This window comes from Calypte anna, chromosome 2, assembly GCF_003957555.1.
Source record: "Calypte anna isolate BGI_N300 chromosome 2, bCalAnn1_v1.p, whole genome shotgun sequence".
NCBI classification, from domain to species: domain Eukaryota; kingdom Metazoa; phylum Chordata; class Aves; order Apodiformes; family Trochilidae; genus Calypte; species Calypte anna.
In genome coordinates this window covers 142766534-142786815 of record NC_044245.1, presented here as the reverse complement: position 1 = coordinate 142786815, position 20282 = coordinate 142766534, and the positions used below count along the sequence as shown (strand labels likewise).

General features: G+C 41.3%; 1 protein-coding gene across 1 annotated transcript in view; it reads left to right on the top strand.

Annotated features, from left to right (window-relative positions):
* The window catches only part of KCNQ3 (potassium voltage-gated channel subfamily Q member 3), a 189727-nt gene that overhangs the window by 146842 nt on the left and 22603 nt on the right, over positions 1 to 20282 (top strand). The window contains exons 2-8 of the mRNA XM_030445250.1: positions 9290 to 9380; positions 11081 to 11207; positions 12943 to 13115; positions 15055 to 15210; positions 16569 to 16679; positions 17095 to 17190; positions 18535 to 18629. Coding sequence (XP_030301110.1) covers positions 9290 to 9380; positions 11081 to 11207; positions 12943 to 13115; positions 15055 to 15210; positions 16569 to 16679; positions 17095 to 17190; positions 18535 to 18629 — 849 coding nt within the window. The remainder of the gene's footprint in view (positions 1 to 9289; positions 9381 to 11080; positions 11208 to 12942; positions 13116 to 15054; positions 15211 to 16568; positions 16680 to 17094; positions 17191 to 18534; positions 18630 to 20282) is intronic.

Sequence of the window (20282 nt, the reverse complement as noted above, 5' to 3'; positions counted from 1 at the left end):
GCACCATGAGTGATCTTCATTCTCCATATGCAGCTGGCAAATATGTAACAGGACATACAGGATATCTGCATCCCTGTGGAGAAGCAGCTGGGGAGTGAAGTTGCACCACGATGTCCATCATTACTTGATGAAATCCCATCCCTTGAGACAAGCCCCCTATACTGATGTGTTTTAAAATAATAAAATAATCAAAAGCCTCTGATATATCCCCAGTTCTTTTGTAGAAAGAGGTATGCAAGAGTATTCTGCTTTCAACATCCTGTGGCCTTCCTCTGGCCTTCAGCTAATGCCATTTTATGGGGTATTGGCACTAGGCCAGAGCTGTGGAGCCTCATCACCTGACTGGTCAGCAATGCCAAAATACAGCTCACTTATCTGTAGAGCATGAAGGAAAAATTAAAGGTCTGATGTAAGAAAAGGTTTGTAGGAACAGCATCAAATCAAACTGGGCTCAGAAGCTGGTTTAATTTGTGGGGAAGTTTGGTCTGTCGATTAATATACTATTTTATCTGTGCTGAGCCCTTGCGTTTTCTAGCAGGAATTCTTTATTCTCCTCCTGAATGTCCCACGTGAAAAACTGAGCTCATTGCATAAAGTGCTCATGTTCACACCTATGAGTGGTGGAGATGGAGATGGTACAGGTAAAGAAGATATAGTCCAGACTGGAAATTGTTTTTTTCACTTGGCAATCCCACCTTTCTGAAAGTGCTAGGTTAGGTTGAAAGTGTTCAGATTGTTTAATAAAACAAGGTTGTTTGGTTTGTTTTGGGGGTTTTTTTCTGAGTTAAAAAAAAAAAAATAAAACAAAACAAAAAACTGACTGTTGAAACTCCCAAATGAGTCCAAATTTTGAGTAATTATTTTCAGTTCTCTGTAAGAATCTGTCCAGCCAACAAATTAGTGTTATCACTTCCCTGCCTAGAAACTGTTTTAGAGACTACAGAGGCTGTTTCTGCAATGTTGTCTTCCTGATACTAGAAATTGACTTGCAGCTGTATCACTTTTGGAGAGCCTAATATATCTGATGTGAGTGCCTGTGAGAAAAGGGAATTTAGTCATGTAGAGGAAAGGGTGGGTAGGCTGTTTGAATGGATTGCTTGCTTGTTTGTTTTCTTCTCTCCCTGTAGTCTTTTGATCTTCATTGTTTTCAAATGTGAAGGTAGAAAATATGGCAACAGTATGTTCAGTCCAGGGAAAAATCACAACAGTGGATTTTGAAGTTAGTCCCTTTTGTATTCTTTGAAATTCCCTGAAAATATATTCAGAGGACCTAACACATTTCTCTCCTCTTTTCTAAAGAAATGGGAAGGTTTTGGGGAGAGATCACTGCATGTGTGTTTGAGAGATGCTGAGTCTTTGGTATCTCTGATATTTTATTCATGTTTGGAAGTGGACTCCTTGATCATTCATCTCTCTGGACACAAGAGTGCTGGTGAATCTTAGAAAGTTACCTTCCTGGAAATTCCTACTCAGGATGCTTAAGCACTGACATGGATTATTAATGCTCTTACCTTATGCTATTTATTTACTGTAAGTTCACTTTACTCCTTTATGGGGTTTCATGAAGGCTGGGAACTTGACTCCTGAATTACAAGCTGGCTTTCAGGTGTCCTACACTTTTGCTTCACAAAGTTAGTAGAAGCCAGTGTATGAATTCAGTCTTTGGCTCTCCACAAATATAGTAATGTCCTCTGGAGAAGGTCCTGTTAGAAGCATTTCTGAAGCTCAATTGATTTGCAGCTATTGCAGTTGGGGCTGCTGGGTTTGGCTCTGTGGCATTCCTGCTTTCTGTGCTGCATGGCTCCCCATGTTTCACAATCTGTGAATTACCAGCATCCTGCCAGCCAGAGATAAGCCCACGGACAGGCACACCAGTCATGGCAGATAAAAGCCTCAAACAGTAATTCAGTCCAATGTCATTCACTTAATATAAAAATAGAATTTAAAGCCACTCAGAATATTTAGTTGCAACAGTCACATGTTTCCCCATCCTTACTCAAGCTGCGAGAGGTTAAGAGATATGTAGCTCCCTGGTAGGTAATTGCCTTTCCTTCACTTTTGCAATCTGTCCCCCAGCCATCCATGTGACAAGGTGTTTAGGTCTCTTCTGGTAACCAGTGTATTCTATGCCTTTCAGAGCATCTTTATAACTTGTCTCAGAGACAAGATGAAAATGGGGTCTTGGTGAATGGTTCCTGTCTTCCAAACTGAGAAAAAAATGGGAAATGTAGTGCTCTGGGCTTTCTATTATATAGTGCTTATGCCAGCAAACCTGGGAAATGTGTCAGGCCATTCTTCCAAAATGTCCTTAAGAACAGGAAATCCAGGATGGTGGTGTTTTTGCTGTGTGACATTGCTGACCCAAAATATTTCATACAGCCATGCCAGACTCCCTAAGAAATCTGGCAACACTGAAACAGTAAGTTTTTTAGGAGCAGATCTGTAGAAAAATCAACAAGAGCAGATCTTTGCCAGGCTCTTGGCTTGTATGTGAAGGACAGGAGAGAGTAATCATCAGCTGCTCTTTTGCACCTTCAGAGCTTTGTTGTGAACCACAGATTTCCTCCCCCAGCTCTTGCTTATTAAAAGCTTTCCAAACTTAGAGAACCAGAAGTGAAACCTGATCAAAGGAACTCCTGCTAATGAGAACCCAAAGTCATAAAAATTCTGGCATGAGTAAACATTTAGGTTTTTCTTGTTCAATTTCCTACTGTGGGAGGGACAGTGGGTCTCACTTGTGTCACCAATGGGCAAATGTCACTCTGGGATACCACTTCATCACCTGACAGATGAGCTGTGACACTAGGGAACCTTTGGGTATCTTACTTCCTAGGGTTTCCTCCAGCATCTTTTGGAGGATCTTGCTCTGTCTCTCTCACTGCAGCAGAACAAGAGTGCAATGGATCTTACTGAGTGTGGCATTTCTATCTTATCCTTGCTGTCTGATGGTCCTGGGCCAGGGGTTCTTGGATGGAGCTGTGGATGTGTGTGTGTACTCACTGAAATCTGTGGACCCAGAGAAAGAGGAACCTTTGAACATCCCTACTGCCTTTTCCCTCCTTCTCCAGGACCTTCTCTGAGTTTCTCAGTGTACTTCCCCCTGCCCCTCTTCACAGTGCCCATTTGTATCCCCACAAAGTTTTTTGATTTTTCTTATCTGCTCTTTCTCAGTACTAATCTCTGTAACAGTAACTATCCTGTAGCTTGGGATATCAGAGATGCAAGAATCTAAATATTAAACAGTAAGTATTCCCAAAACTGTGAAAATCAAGCAAGCATTCCTTTCTCTCTGAAGAGCTGTTCTCAAATATTTGGTAATGTCATTTTTTTTGTGTGTGTTAAAAACCCCAACTCGAGCCTCTCATTAGCAACCATAAAACGATCAGTACAAGATTCTGCAGATGTTCTGTGAAAACTGAAGTTTGGCTGCAGAGAAAAAGATGGTGGGTAGGAATACAGATCAACTGAAAGAACTGTGAGAATAGATACATTTTTAATCTTTATGGGTAAATGCCAATAGCTGAAGAAAATAAGGTTGTTCCAGTATGAAATTTGGAAAAGCGTGTGGGAACCATGGTTTTAGGGCCATATGGGAAGCATAAACCAAAAAATTGAGCAAAATACTGCCAGATTTTCCTAAGATAGTTTTAGAGAATTCCATTAGCATTTACCAGGTGGCAGAACATAGTGAAACTAGAACATAACTTTTAAGTAAAAACAAGAGAAGACCACATGGAGCAAAGCAGAAAAATCTCAGATTCATACAAACATTTAGAGACAGAGGAAATTCCAATGGCTTGCAAAAATGGTACTGAATATGTGGGACCAAATGCAAATCTATGCAGTGTCACATTGGAGGGGATTTCTTACTAGCAACTGTTCAAGAGACTTTCTTGGCCAGAGCTTGGATTGTTATTTTATTTTGATTCTCAGCCATGTGAAGATGTGATACCTGAATTTATACCCAGGGATTTCAGAGAAAACAGGTCATGTAAGAAGTGGGCTAATTCTGTTAGTATTAAAAGATATAAACATTATTGAAAGGTGGTGTTTGTAATTACATCCAAACCAGGGCTGAATGTAAGGGGTGATATTCAGCCAATTGAAACATTAAACCTCTCCAGAGGAGCTAATCTTTAAGAGTCTTTCCTTACAGATATAGAGAAGAAAATGTTCTGTAGGTGCTTCTGACTAGCTTGGCCTGTCCATCTTAAAAGAACATGAGTTGTACACTAGAAGCACATGTTCCTTTCTGCTAATTCTAGGACTACTTGAGACATAAAAATCTGTCACGCAGCATAAAAATGTGCCAGAATTATGCCAGATGCAAATATGGTTCAGCCTTCCTATGATGAATCTCGTCCTCATGACAGCTTCAAAAGGGATGCTATATTTTGCAGTGGATTATAGTCAAATCGCTATGTGATCTGCTCCTAAAATCTTGAAGAAAAAGATAACAAACAGGTTACATGTTGAGCACCTATGTATAGAAACTATATAAAAATTCTCAGCTATATCTGCATTATATTTGCTTCAAATGAAAGCAGATATACAAGGAAAACTCAAAGAACCTGAAATATTAAGTCCAAATTTATCAAACAAAGCAGCCTGCAACATTCACCCAAGAAACATTAGATTCATGGTCTAGCACTGTCATAAATTACTTATTTCCTGGAAAAAAAAAAGTATTTTTTCTGGAATATTGTCTTTAGTACACCAACATAGTATAATTAGAAATATATGAGTACAAAACACATGATTTCCCATAAAAGAACATTTACTTATTAGAATAGCATGTTAGTTGTGACAGTGTCAAAAGAGCACTGCTGTTTGTTGGACTAGAATTTATACAAACAACAAACTAATCAGGATTTTACTCCAAAAAGGTTCAATATAATGGGCTGTGGAAAATTATGTAAAATGATAGCAAGAATGATTCTAAAAACTGAAGAACAAAATTCTGATCAGCATGTGGCATATTGGATTTATAGTCTTGAATACTGAGCTGTCATCTGCTGAAACACTACTCCATAGGAAGCTTGGGCTTAACAGGACTCAGATTAATTACCGAACCTTGACTTTTACCCTATTTCTTCAGGAGGTTTAGACTACATATTAGGAAGAACTTCTTTACTGAAAGAGTGGTCAGACACTTGAACAGGCTGTCCATGGAGGTGGTAGAGTCACCATCCCTGCAGGTGCCCCTCAGTTCAAGAAGGACAGGGAAGTGCTTGAAAGAGTCCAGCGCAGAGCTACTAAGATGATTAAGGGAGTGGAACATCTCCCTTATGAGGAAAGGCTGAGGGAGCTGGGTCTCTTTAGTTTGGAGAAAAGGAGACTGAGGGGTGACCTCATCAATGTTTTCAAATATGTAAGGGGTGAGTGTCAGGGAGATGGAGTTAGGCTCTTCTCAGTAGTGACCAGTGATAGGACAAGGGGTAATGGGTGTAAATTGGAGCATAGGAGGTTCAAGTTGAATATTCAAAAAAATTTTTTTACTGTAAGGGTGACAGAGCCCTGGAACAGGCTGCCCAGGGGGGTCGTGGAGTCTCCTTCACTGGAGACATTCAAAACCCGTCTGGACACGTTCCTATGTGATGTACTCTAGGTGGCCCTGCTCTGGCAGGGGGGGTTGGACTAGATGATCTTTCGAGGTCCCTTCCAACCCCTAGGATTCTGTGATTCTGTGATTCTGTGATATGTCACTTCAGGACATGCTCTAGTGGTCATGGTGTTTTTTCCTGGGTGATCTTAGAGGTCTTTTCCAACCACAACAATCCTGTGATTCTGTGATCTTTTCTTCTAAGGCGTGATGTTCTGTGTTCCATGGATGGTATCATTGGAACTGTAAGTGTGAGACTTTGTCTTTCTCTGCCTTAATATTTAATGTTAGCCTCCCCTCTGCTAATCCCCTGTGATTTCAGCAGTTTCTTTCCTGGTGATGAGCCTGCAATGATTTTTCAGTCAGGTTAACAACTGGACCCAGATTGCTTCCTCTGAAGGATGAAATTAGGCAACTTAGACTCAGCTATTGTCCTGTTGCCATAACACAGTGCAGATCCAGCAACACCCAAACAAGCTGGAGTTTTTATGTTTGCAAGGTGTCAGTACCAGCATAGGTGGTACATATGCCCCCAGTATGGCCATAAGCAGCAAGGTGAAGATGTATCTTGTTATCATTGTGTCTGAGCATGGGGGGCTGATCAAAAAAATATTACATCTGTGCAGCATCTTCCATAGAAAAAGGACTAGAAAACTTGCAGACTTCAGAAACACAAAGATCTGAAACAGAAGAGGCTGAAGGGAAATCAGTGGGCTGCATAGTATTGGTGGGGATTAAAATTCATGAAGTGCTCTGAACAGTCCTCATTTCAGATGCTAAGGGAGGATTGCTGAGAAGTGATTGGATTAACCTGCAGTTGGTGTTTGTCCTTCAGAAACAGTGTTTGGTGGGATAGTTGAGCCTTCCAAGGTGGATTGGGGTTATGTGTCCCATCCCTGTACACCCCAGAGTATTCCAGCAAGGACCAGAAGCCTCTCTTTGTGAGCTGTGTGAATTTTGGGACTGCAGTTCCTGCTCAGCAGTTGCACCTCTGAGAAAACTCTTCTGGGCTGCATTCACAGGCTTGTGCAACTGGGGGTTCAGAACATGTTCCCTTCTGGGATTCACACTCAAAATTATTTATGGTGACTTGTGAACTGCTGTCTCACCCTTCCACACTGTTTTCACTTTATTTTTTTGTCATACACAATCTGCTGTTTCCAAAGGGGGGGTCTCACCTTGAACAGTGGGGCTTGCAGCAAGGATTGTGCCTCACAGAAGGATGGAGCAAGCAGCACCCTTTGTCCTTTAATGACAACGTTTGGGGTTTTTTAGTGGGCAAGGAATAGATTTTCAATACTGTGAGACTTATTTTCAAATACGTGGGTGCAATCACCTAAATATTACCTGGGCGGAATTTGGTTCACGGGAAAGGAAACCGAGAGCTCTATCCCCATGCTCTGTGGAGCATCGGTACCCTCTAGTGGTAAAACCGCAGGAAGTTTTAGGGAAAAGACGATTTCACTAATGTTTTATTTTCCTTCTTCCTCTTCGACAAAAATCTTCACATCATCTTTAATTGATAGTGATATTATGTAAAATGATATTGTAAATGTACAGCTTTTTATTTTAAATTATTCGTTATATAATTTCTTAGGATTGTTTTCGGGGTGTATCACCTTTCATTAAATCATTGAAATGATACTTGTGAGGTGATGGGTGACCAAATATACACACATGGTGTAATGAAATGTCTATAATGCAAAGCATCAAGTAGAAGTATCTGAAGGCTTTAAATTGAGAATTAATGATGGTTGGTACCACTGTAATTACTGTAATGTTTCAGATCATAGGTGGCTTACAGCTAACTGAAGGAAAATATATTGTCTTGCTTGAGTTCTCACCAGTTTGCTCATAAGAGTTGCAGTGTGGCTGGATTGTGGGTTGTGGGAACCAGTGAATTGCTTCATAATTGCAAAGTGGGGACAGCAAGGAATGAGTGTGACAAAGGAAGGCTGAGGACATGGCAGGTACATCACAGAACTGCTAAATTAACTTCCAAATGTCTTGAGCAATGGGAGTGTGGTTACAATAGATGGATGGTAAAAGACAGAGGATGTTTCCAACCAACTACATAAACCCTGATCTAGAGCATGGCTCATGTGTGGGAAGTCAAACTTGTCAAGGAAATCCAGAATTATTTAGAATGAGCAAACACATTTATTTATGTTCTAATCTTGTTTAAAATGAAGTTTTCTTGGCATAGGAAACTTCACTCTGAATAGCTGATATTGGGAAAGCCATACCAAAGTAATCAGTCAGGATTTGCTGTGAAGTGTTTCACTGTTGCCTGCCCCCTGCATGGAGGTTGCCAGTTGATGCTGTTTGGAGGAAAATCCCAAAAGGTAGCAAGTGCCATCTGACGCTCATGTCTCTTCTTTCACCCTAGCTGCAAAAATGTTGTGCAGGTTCTCAGAACATGCTCCCTTAGCCCAAGATTTCTGTGCACATGAAGGAAACAAAACCCAAAGACAAGCTAGAGGGATGTGTGTCCCTGAACCGCTTCCCTGCGGTCCTTGTTCACTGCCTACACACTACAAGCTCTGGACTGTTTATTTCAGCCAGGAAACACATTAGAGTTTTATTCAGCAAGCAATGAAATCACACTTTAGCTATCAGATTGAGATTCAAAACAGGTAGCACACACTAAACCCACTTTGATTCTTAACAAGCTTTTTCTCCTGGATGATTTCATTATCTAATGCTGATCATTTCTTTGACGTACCCTAGCTATGAAAGCAAGGGAGCTGGAGCTTTTATGGAGTCATTCATCCAATTTGTTTATTCCATGGCCACCTGCCCCTCTGTTGCTGTGGCTCAGGCTTTGAGAGCATATAAAAATGCGCAAGATTTGGGTACATGAAGTACTAGAATAAGAGTTCCCCCAGCTCTGCTTTGCAGTAATCACTTACAAGACTTCCTTCATTTTTCTTACCTCTTTATGCATAAAAGAATTTGAATAGCTTGAACCTGGGAATAGTTTTACAAAGCAGATCAGTGTGACTTCAGAAAGAACTGAATTGGATTTATCAACAGTGGGAGTTAAATTTTCTTTCAGATCTCTCTGTTCTGGAGCCTCACAGACAGACAATAGCACAGGGGCAGTGATTTATAACACACAGCATTTGTTGGAGAGCAGAAATTTACACTCTGTTGTTTCTTTTTCAAGCCTTTTTATCTTTTCATGTGTACAGAAATGAGTGCAAAAAGGGAAAGAAAAACTAGATGCAGAGAAGTTTTCAAGAGAGGGTTTGTCTGGTGCTGCATTGTATTGAAGCGTTTACTGTTTCTCAGGTCTCAGGATGTGCCAAGTAGGTTTATTCCACAGTAACTGCACTGCCATTTTGTGAAGCACACAGCACATAGCTTGGAACAGACCCCTGGAGCATTATAGTCCTCTACCATGCCATACAACTCTTTCCCAAAATGCAGCATCATCCATTTCTTCCTGAAGAATGCAGATAAGTTAGTTAATGCATGCCTGTCCCAGGAACATTCTGATTTAGGATCTTGCCATCCCCCCATGTCCAGGATGACATCCCTTGGTCTTCATGAGAGCAAACCTTGCTGCTGATGGGAAGTAGCCATCCCCTGAAGGTCTCCACACAGGATTCTTATAGGCTGCATTTACAGTGCAGATACAGAGAGGGGTAACAATATTGTGTTTTTTTCTTTTATTTATTCCAGGTTTCTGATTGTCTTGGGGTGTTTGATCTTAGCTGTCCTGACAACTTTCAAGGAGTATGAAACTGTTTCAGGAGACTGGCTTCTCTTGCTGGTAAGTAAACTGGCTGTTTCATCACCCTTGTGATGTCCTTGAGTTGAAATCAACCCCATCAGCAGGGAAGGAATCTTATTCCCAGCTCTGCATGCAATAAGATTTCTTCTGTTGGTTCTGCAGCAATGACTGCACATTAGTACTGGAGAATTCTCAGACCAATGTCAACACCAGCTGAGCAAAAGGGAAGTAAGGAGAGAAGAAAAAATACTATCTCCAGGCTTCTAAGTAGTGGCTTTTAAGCATTTTCCTAACAGTTCCCCCATCAAAGTACCAATACATTTCCTGTTGACCATGCCAGACCTGAGCACATTTTTAAACTTTTTTTTTTTTCTTTTGTGTTCTACCAGTCCCAGCATTTCTTTCAAGGGAGGTCATCAGAATTGGACTCGTGCTTGGGCGTAAAAACTGAAATTATTGCTAGCAGTGACTCCAGCTACTATCCATGTGAGAAAATGTATTTGCTAGAAATATATTCCTTTCTCTGTGTTTCCAGAATGTTTATTTTATAAATGCTGGAATTCATGCTCAAGATTGTATTCTTGTAGGTCTCCCATTTGGCAGAAGAAGCATATATAAAATAGGAAAACCCCTTGCTAAGTCTAAGCATGGCATATTTATCTTTTTATGAAAATGACCCTAACAAAGTATTTCCTCTGCTCCCATAGTTGTCATGAAGCAGAGAATGCAACCTCCCACTTAACGTGGCCTTGCAGAAAAGTATCCCTAGGGAAAATGCAAAGCAAGAGTAGTTCTGGGATCTCAATTTCCATTTCCCCTTGTACCCCCAGAGAAATGTAAATTCAAGCAAGAACTAAATGCCAAAAGTAATAAAAGGTGAATTCTGCTTGCATGTTCCTTCTCAAAATGACCTGTAGGAAAACACCCTGATTCCCTAGGGAATGGGAAACTTACTTCTGGTCCCTGTTACCCTTCTTAGACCATCTTTCCTTATTTAAAAAAAAAAACCCTGAGGTTATTTTTCCTTCTCTTGTTCTTGCTTTTATGTGCCTATCGGTGGTTTTCAGAAGTGCCCAGCAGCTGTGGAGATGAGCATCATGGAAAATCCCCTTTCCTCTTTGCCAGCTGTTCACAGAGAGGAAAGGTGACTGTGTGCCCCATGCTGCCCTTTGTCTGTCTCCACTGAGCACCTTGGAACCTCTGTCTCCCTCCCATTCCCTTTCCATGCTTAGAAGAGCTCTTAAGCACAGTGGGAAATCCCATTCTTTATGGAAAATTTAAAGGGATAATATATGACTGGATGAATACATTTTTTCCTGTCCCTGTCTCTCCAGATACAGCTGCACGTATGAGCTGATGGTGGGTACGGTAACCCTAGGGTGTGGGTACAGAGTTCAGTGGGGACTGTGCAGTCACCACTCACAAATGTCTTCTCATTTACTCTGAAACAGGAGGTTTTTTTGTGAAGTAACCACCCTTCCATCAAGGCAGGGTAAGCACTTCAGGTTTAACCCTCAACATGGGCACATCTTTTCTGCAGAGCAGGTTGTAAAGCTGTGTCCTCCTTTGCCTTGCCTCTTTCATCAACCTGTATTCTCCTCCTCACTTTTCCCTCCTCTCTCGCACACACATTACCCAACACTTCCTCCTCATCTCTTTCCTTCAGCTATATACTTGTGTCCAGAGTTATTATAAAACTTGTTGTAAGTCTGACAATGTAGTTGGTGTCTTTGATACAGGAAACTTTTGCCATTTTCATCTTTGGAGCAGAGTTTGCCTTAAGAATCTGGGCTGCTGGGTGTTGCTGTCGCTACAAAGGATGGAGGGGGAGACTCAAATTTGCCAGGAAGCCTTTGTGCATGCTGGGTAAGCACATGCTCTCCTCTACTGTTTTCCCTGTTACATCTTTTTCCTTCGAAACCCACTTGAGAGCTTCTGCAAGAAATGGCAGTGCAAAGAGCACTGAAATCAGATATGCCTTTTGTGCTAGGAGCTATGTCCTGTTTGGAGTAGTTATATTGAAGTACCTGGTAATAACAGTTCATTTTAGAAACTTCTGGATGGATGCTCAGTGAGAAAAAAAAATGGGTATTTCTACTCTTCAAATACATTTTTATTGTCCTGACTCCCATTGCATTTTTCTTAGGCTCATCCCAAAATATACTTTGAATTTTCAAACCACTTCAGATCTCAATACTGAGCCTTCTTTCTCAGCCCTCTTTCTTATTCAAATGTTGTGTTTTGCCTTTGTAATGTTGGTCTGCATTTGCAAACAAGTATCAAGTATCTTTGTGATTTTACCCATATTATTTCTCAAGCTTCGAAGCCATTGCCTACAACTGTCATAAAGCTGCTCATTCTTCATGTTTCAGTCCACTCTGAAATCTCCCCATCATGTCCACAAACCAACCAGTCAACATGGAGGAGCCTGCTCTGCCCTGAGCACCTCTCATGTATATCCACATTTGTGCAGTGCTTCCAGGACTCCCTCATTTGTTTTGATGGTTTTTATTTGCACAGCACATAGCACTCTGGGGAGCTGTGATGCTGCAGTTCTGTGAATACATGCTGCCCTTTTCCTTCTCCCTCTTATTTTTTTTTTTCATTGTGTGGGTCTAAATGGTAGACAAATTGGAACAGATTTTCTTCATGTGTCTGTGCTGTCTTCAATTAGCAGTGCTCCTTTGGGTGCTACAGCTGTGCAAATGCTTCTTCTGCTTCTATTAGCACTGTGAAGGCAGTAGGGAGTACTGTGGGATTGATGCTGTCTCATGCCTTCCCAGTAAAATTGTCAGCTCGCTTCTAAGAATGAATCTTCATTCATATCTGGGTAAAGAACAGAGAAGATCCCACTGGATTTATTAATATCATTTCTTGCTTGCCACCAGCACAAGTTTGTTTTGAGAACAATTGAAATCCATCCAGTGCCACTCTTAGAACAATTGAAATCCATCCAGTGCCACTCTTTTTGTCTGGAAATACAATACAAAGATAATTTAAATACTGAATGCCCAGAGAATGTTTGAAGACTTTTGGTGCCACATTTTTTTGTTGCCTACGTATATAATGAAAAAGCAGGGGGAACAAGGAAAAGAAAGAAAAAGAAATAAAGGAAGAAGAAGTAATGGGATTTGCATTTCAAACCTCTCTAATGATCAGCAAATCGGCCTTGTTAAACACTTTAAAAAAAAGTAGTACTGGTTTTGAGATTTTAATGGGAAAAAAAGAGTAAAAAGAGCACTATCAGAAAATAAATTCTTATTTTCTGACCTCTGCACTGTGGTGTTCCTGTAGGACAGATGAATATAAGGTTGTTTTTCTGTCCTCATTTGGAAACTATTTCTGTCCATTCTTAAGCTATCTCAGTGTCTCAAGTCTAGTGCATTGGTCTGTGAATAGATTACTGGGCTTTCTTGTGGGTTCTGTCTGTGCATGATACTGACTGTGTGACAGGTGCAGAGATCTGTATAATTGGTAGGAGAAAGCATTTTCAGGCAGCTTTAAAATTTGCCTAGGGAAATTTGCAGCACAACCAGATGGGATTAAGGAGCAGGTGATGGGGCCACTGTTGTTGGCAGGCTTTGTTCTTTTTGCCTTGCAGATATCTTTGTGCTGATTGCTTCGGTGCCTGTGGTGGCTGTTGGGAACCAGGGCAATGTTCTGGCCACATCTCTCAGAAGCCTCCGCTTCCTTCAGATCCTACGGATGCTCCGAATGGACAGGCGGGGCGGGACATGGAAACTTTTGGGATCAGCCATTTGTGCACATAGCAAAGTAAGTGAGGAGCTTGCAAATCTTATCTGGGTCTTGGGGGAGAGATGCTCAAGGGTAAGAGTGGGAATGCACAGTTACGACATCACCTTGGAATTACGTCTAATAAGCCAAGCAATAGTTTTGTCCTTTTGGCTTTATTCCCTCTTCTGTTCTCTTAACCATTTCTACCCCTGGTTTGACTCTTCAATACTCAATAGTGGTGCTAAGAAGTGGTGAGACAGAGTGTTGATTCTCACACATTCTCACACTCCTTGCAACTGAAATTTTGCCTTTACACTGAACGAGAGCATGGACATCCCTTTAATGGTGAAGTATGTTGAAATCAATGACAGAAGTGCCTCTTATTTGCAACATGTTTGCAGTTGCTTCTCAGAGATGTCTGATCAACAGATGGAGAAGGACTCCAGAGGGATGGAGAAAGACTGGTTAGCAGAAATGTGGCTTCAGAAGGAGATGCTGTTATAATTTCTCTTCAGAAGATTGGGTCAAGCAATACAAAGATGCAGGCAGTGTGAACAGACAGTCAGAATCATCTTTGTTCAGTCTAACTTGATGCTGTAGTCAGACACATCCTGTCTCACACCAGACAGATAGGTTGTGGTCTTGTGTTTTCACCAAACATAATTACAAGTAAAAACTATCTGCATAAAAATCTTCTAGATGACATTTCTCATCTTCACAAGGTGGAGAAAAATTGCATATACTCTGTGCTAGATACTGCTTTTTCTAAGCCATGGATGACATTCCTGACATTTTAGGGGTTTTTGAAAATTAAAATGCCAGCTGTCACAATATAATTAGACTTTGTTTCTTTATAGGGGCTGATAGGGATACCCAGCCTGCTTCATTTCATACCAACTTCTGTTTCTTTCCCATATAAAGTTTCTACAAGGCAGGTGGCACATAAACATTTATGTTAAAAATGTTTCTCAGGAAACTGAGATTATGGAAGAAATCTTTGTGCCAGAGGTTGTTTGAAATTCTTTAAAGCTTCGTTGTATGGGATTTCATGCACATGTTCTTTGTGTGCTTCCCTGCTACCACCCTTTGGACCTCAGCTGGCTGTGGGAGATAAGAAAGGATTGCAAGAAGTTTATTTCACTGGAGACAGTAATGAAACAACTTTGATAATTTGCTAGCCAAAACATTTGCTTCTGTGGCTGCACACAAGAAATCAGCAAAGAAAGCTGACTTGTTTCAAAACTCAGTTATGAAATTTTCAAAATACTCAGATATATTCAGTTATCCAAAACCAAAAGGAATATTGAATATATTGATTTTTTTTTTTTTCCCACTTATCAAGACCTTCACGAAAAGAGTTTATTCTTTTTGCAGACATTTGGGGGATTTGAACTTGGGTTGCTGCGTATACCTCCTCAATGGGATTAACCACACACCCCCTTGTAGCTGCTCCCTCTAAAACAAGGAACTTTAGTCTGGTTTTCACACAGATGAAGGTCTGTTCTTACTGCATCAGTTGATGGTGAAATCCCACCTCAGACCCTGCTTTGACATGTCTAAAGAAAAGAAACTGCACCCTGCAGCCTTGGCTCTCTGGAAGAAGGGAGAGGGGAGATCTGTTGATTTTCCTGCCAAAGCTGAGCAAGCCCAAGGGCAGCAGCAATGGGAAGGGTCAAGGTCAGGGACAGATCCCTGCATCCCCCTTTGCCATGTGTGCAGCTAGCCCCTTAACCCAGTTTTGCACAGAACTACAACTTCAGATTCCTTCAAACTATTCCCAAGGAAGATGACTTGTAAGGCCTAGTTCTTGTAATTCTCTGCATTATTTCCCAGGAAATACTGAGGTGGGCTGGTCATAGTGTGTGACAAAGCCAGCAGTGACAGCCCTGCTGGTATCCTCAGTGTTTCTCTCGTCTCTTGATGTTTATTCTGCCACCGTGTTTTCAGCCCCTCTGTTGTTCATCTGCTTTTTTTGCAGGAGCTCATCACTGCTTGGTACATTGGGTTCCTGACACTCATCCTATCTTCATTTCTTGTTTATCTGGTTGAAAAAGATGTTCCTGAAAAGGATGCTAATGGGGTAGAGATGAAGGAAGAGTTTGAAACCTATGCAGATGCACTGTGGTGGGGACTGGTAAGTGACTCAAAAAATACCTTATCCCTTTCTTAAAAGCTATATCCAAGAAGAGATCAAGTATTGATGTTAAGGATTGCAGTACAAATGCTGCTGAAATTGGGTGAGGAGAATTTTACTGGCATAACATTGACAAAGTAAGGATGCCCCTACAACCAATTAACAGAACTTACATCCCTGTTGATTTTCAATCAAAGTCCCTTAGGTGCTTAAACAAGGCTTTCAGAAATCAGTCTGTACTCTAGGCTTCCAAAAAAATTTGCTTTTAGAGGAGTGTTTCTTTGGGTGTAACTGCTCTGCCTATGCCTATGGGAGACCTAACTTATGAGAGTAGTATCCTGCCTGTGAGAGCTACACCAGAGGTGACCAAACTGGGAGAAGCTGTTGTGTGTCTTGAGGTCCAAGAGGCTTTGCAGAAGGATCTAGATGTGTTGAAGATTGGATAATTGTTAATGGGATGAAATTTAGCAAGTTAAAAATGTCTCTGGAAGGATAAGTCAATACTTCTTTCATTATCACTGAGATAATAGGTGGTAGGTTACTGAGAGAGAAGGACCTTTGATACATCTGTTCGGGTCTCTTCTGTGGTGGTTTGTGTCAGTGGTAATTTGATCATAATATATTCCTGTCACCTGGTAGACAGAATTTGTTTTGCTTTGCTACCAATAGTAGAAGTGTCTATATCATTCTGAGACTAAAATTCAGCAGCCTTTTTTTTTTTATTTACTGAAGTTCACTCATAAATGGCTAGATCTTTCCTCACCAAAATTAATCAAGAGGTCTCAGGTGTTGCATAGAATGCCTGGATATTTTCATACTTTAGTTATCCAAGATATTTAGGTAGGAATGCACCAATAGGAAAAGGTACACAGCTGGAAATGAGCAGTTGTGCAGAAAAGAAGCAAGTTTTCACAGTCAACTTTTTTTTAATAGAAACTAAGACTTCAGGGCAGGTAGCCCTGGTTGTTTGCTAAAGATCTGCTAGTTGTAAACAGTCAAGTCCCATTCCTAACTGTGAATTGGTGGTGGGCAGGAGACTCAGTCTGTGAACATGCTAGAGAGGCATCTACTTTAAGATGGATTTATCTGTTCTCCCTTGTGCAGTGCCTCTGGACTGTGATGCCATAAAAAAATTTGGTTGCCCCATCATCAGGTTCCTGTTTTAAGAAGCTGTGCATGAGCACTCATAAAACTAAGTGAATTACATAGGTAAAGCAGAATTATTGGCTTTGTTTGTCTTGTGGGAAGTTCTGGTCATTTGGTTGAGTAGTTAGATTATGGTGTTGGTCAAAGGTTGGACTGGATGAACTTGGAGGTCTCTTCCAACCTAAATAATCTGTGGGATTCTGTGCCCACAGATCACCCTGGCTACCATTGGTTATGGTGACAAGACCCCCAAAACATGGGAGGGCCGGCTGATTGCAGCTACATTCTCTCTCATTGGAGTCTCCTTCTTTGCTCTTCCTGCAGTAAGTACCTTCTGCCTCCTCTGTTGGGTGCAGTCCAGCACTAATCTAGAATTTCAGGGAGGATGGGAAGTTCCCCACACCCACATACAGATTATGGTTAGTGTAGCTTTTTTATCATACAAGCACAGTTTCACTCTACCTGGAGTGGAGAATAAATACACCATCTGGACACCTCCAGCGTGGAAATGTGTAGACATTCAATAAGCCTGTAGGCCTTATGAATAATTTGATGTGGCCTGTGGTCCTTGAAAGGATCATGACACTCATGTTTTATGAGCAGAGCAGTGTTGTACTGCTCAAAAGTCCTATGCAGCCATATTCATCTCTACCTACAGACCTGATTCCTCTCATTGATTTTTTTTTTTTTTTTCTGAGTAAGAAATGTCTAAAATCTTGCATCACTCTATGCTTTCAGGGCATTTTGGGTTCAGGGCTGGCACTGAAGGTCCAGGAGCAGCATCGTCAAAAGCATTTTGAGAAAAGAAGAAAGCCAGCAGCTGAACTCATTCAGGTTTGCTGCCACTTAAATCTTTATTGAGAAAGTGTTGTGTATGAAGACTGCTACATCATGTTAAGAAGGGCCACTGCTTCCCCCATGCCCAAATCCTCATTTCCCATTGCAGGAGGTGAGAAGCTGTGTTTGTAAATGTGCCAGGTTTTTTTCACTTTGAGCTAAATAATCCACTGGCCTTTGCAATTTTTGAGGAATCTTTCAATTCCCAGCATATCTTTCAGAAGAACTGTATCTTTAGGAGAAAAGGTCTCATCTGCTAGCTTCTGGAAACCAAACAACTTCTGCATCAGAGCAACAAAATTATAGAAAACAAGCTGTAGAAAATATAATCTTTGCAAAATCCACTTTTAGTGAGTTCCCTTGAGAGAGTGCAAAGTCATGTTGTTACTGATATGAAAACAGCAGTAGTAGCAACACCATAGACAGTAACAGTTTGAATCAAAACAAATAAAATAAACAGTATGTGAAATTGGTAAAAACCAATACACACTCTGTATTTCACAGACTAACAGAGGATTCAGTGGGAAGAGAGCCCTTAGCTTGTTTGGACATCATTTATCATCTTTGTTACAAATTCAGAAAATTAAGCTTTGAAACTACTAATCTAGGGGCTGACAAATTTGACTGGAGTTACTCTTAGTAGCTGTGGAGCACACCTGATGGTGATGAGGTAAATGGCAGCATTTCCACAGAGGGACAGCAAAAGTTTCTGTGACACCAGATGGAAATGTTGGTGCTCAGGGCTGCTCAGTATCAAACCAATCCTCAGGAGAAACAGGCTGAGTGGCATATTATGCTGTTCTCATTAAAAACACTACTTAGCAAGTAGAAGGAGCTGCAGGCATGAGTGGTAAATTGAATTCACCTTTTAAATTAAAGTATTTCCACTTAGTAGGTAGCTGATTTAGCTACAGTGGTTTTAAGGTATATGCTTAGAGAATTTTGATTGGATTTAAATGCTGCAATAGAAAGTGCTCAGCAAAATTCCCTTCGTTGGTACATTAATAGTAAGCTAGATCAAGCTCTTTCAGAAATACTGGGCCAATCCAGCAGTGCTTGAAGCTCTTTTAGACATACCAGACAGAAGAATAAATCCAATTTTGTCAAATGTTGGTGTTAGTGGTTCTCTCTTCTCTCCTGTCTCCTTTAATAGCCCTCCTAGATCATAACCCAGTGCCAAGAATATTGCTGTATTGTGCCACTCATTTGGCACGGCTGATTAGTAATTAATTTCCAGATAGTGACTCAGGTGCATCATTGTGTTCTTTGGAACAATCTGGCTGCCATCAGCCTTGGGAATAGCTTTACCTAACACTAATTATTTCCTCCCTTGTAATTCAGGCTGCTTGGAGATACTATGCTACAAACCCCAACAGGATTGATCTAGTTGCTACCTGGAGGTTTTATGAATCAATTGTATCATTTCCATTTTTCAGGTAAGTGCATTGTCTACCTCATAATTACCATCATAATTTTCTGCAAGGTATAAGTCAGGACAGCAAACACAGAGTTGAATGGATCAATGAGGCTTTTGTAGGCAGCAGTGTTGACATTTAACCAAGTTCCTGGCTGAGACTGAAAAACATGTTTTTTGTCTTCTGGATCCATTTGATGGAATCATGGAATGGTTTTGGTTGGAAGGAACTTTAAAGATCATTTAGTTCCACCCCACCTGCATAGGCAGGGACACCTTCCAGAGGACCAGGTTTCTCAAATCCCTATCCAGCCTGGCTTTTAACACTTCCAGGGAAGGGACAGGCACAACCTCCCTGGGCAGTCTGGGCCAGTGTACTGTCACCCTCACATTAAAGAATTTCTTCTTAATATCTAACCTAAATCTACCTTCTTCCAGCTTTAAATCATTACCCCTTGTCCTGTCACTACATGCCCTTGTAAAAAGTCCCTCCCCAGTTTCTTGTAGCCTCTTCAGGTACTTTAAGGCCTCTATAAGGTCTCCTTAGAGCCCTCCCTTCTCAAGGCTGAATTAGCCAAACTCTCTCAGCCTGTATTCAGAGGGGAGGTGCTCCAACAAGCTGATCATCATTGTGACCCTTGTCAGGACTTGCTCCAAGAGCTTCATATCCTTCCTGTGTTAAGGGCCATTGAAATAGACACAGCACTCCAAATGGCATCTCACAATGGCAGAGCAGAGGGTTATTATCATCTCCCTCAGCCTGCTGGCCATGCTCCTTTTAATGCAGCCCAGGACATGGTTGGTTTTCTGGTCTGCAAGTGTACATTGCTAGCTTTTGGTGAACTTCTCTTGGCGAGCTTCTCATCCACCAGGAGTCCCAAGTCTTCTCCTCAGGGCTGTTCCCAAACCATTCCCCACCCCAGCTGTATTTGTGCTCAGGAGTGCCATGACCCTGGTACAGGACCTTGTACTTGGCCTTGTTGAACTTCATGAGGTTGGCAATGGCAAACCTCAAGCCCTTCAAGGTCCCTCTGGATGTCCTCCCTCCAGTGTGTCAGCCACACCACACAGCTTGGCATCAACAGTGACCTTCTGTGAGTGTGCTCAGATCCACTCTCTGTGTCACCAACAAAGATGTTAAACAGCACTGGCACCAATGCCAGCCCTAGAGGAACTCCCCTCATCACTGGTCTTCACGTGGACATCCATTTGAGTGGGACCATCCATTCAGAACTTTACCTGATTTTCACAAATTTTCAAATATGATGAAAAGAGGAAATTTATTCTCCCTTCCCCAGGTGGGATATGGGGCACATGGATAGCTCCATCAGTAACTCTCCCGTTGGCATTTAATAAAGTAGAAGTCTGCTTTACTGACAGTTGCCCTTTGTAAGACTCTGGAGTTTATTGCCCTGGCAATCTCAATTTCTCCCTCCTGTAATTTCAATCCTGATAAAATTTTAGTGTGTTAAGTGTCTGTATTTCTTGCACCCCTTGTGATGTTGTTGTGTCAATACGGGCTATGATGAAAATTCTTACTTTTCTGTCTTCAACTCAACTGCCCTGAGAACTGTGTTGTTCACAGAGGTTGCCATGGCATGTAAACATAATTAACGCTTGTTAAATGCTTTGGTTTTGGCAACAGTAGTTGCTCAGGGGTAAAATTCAGTGAAGG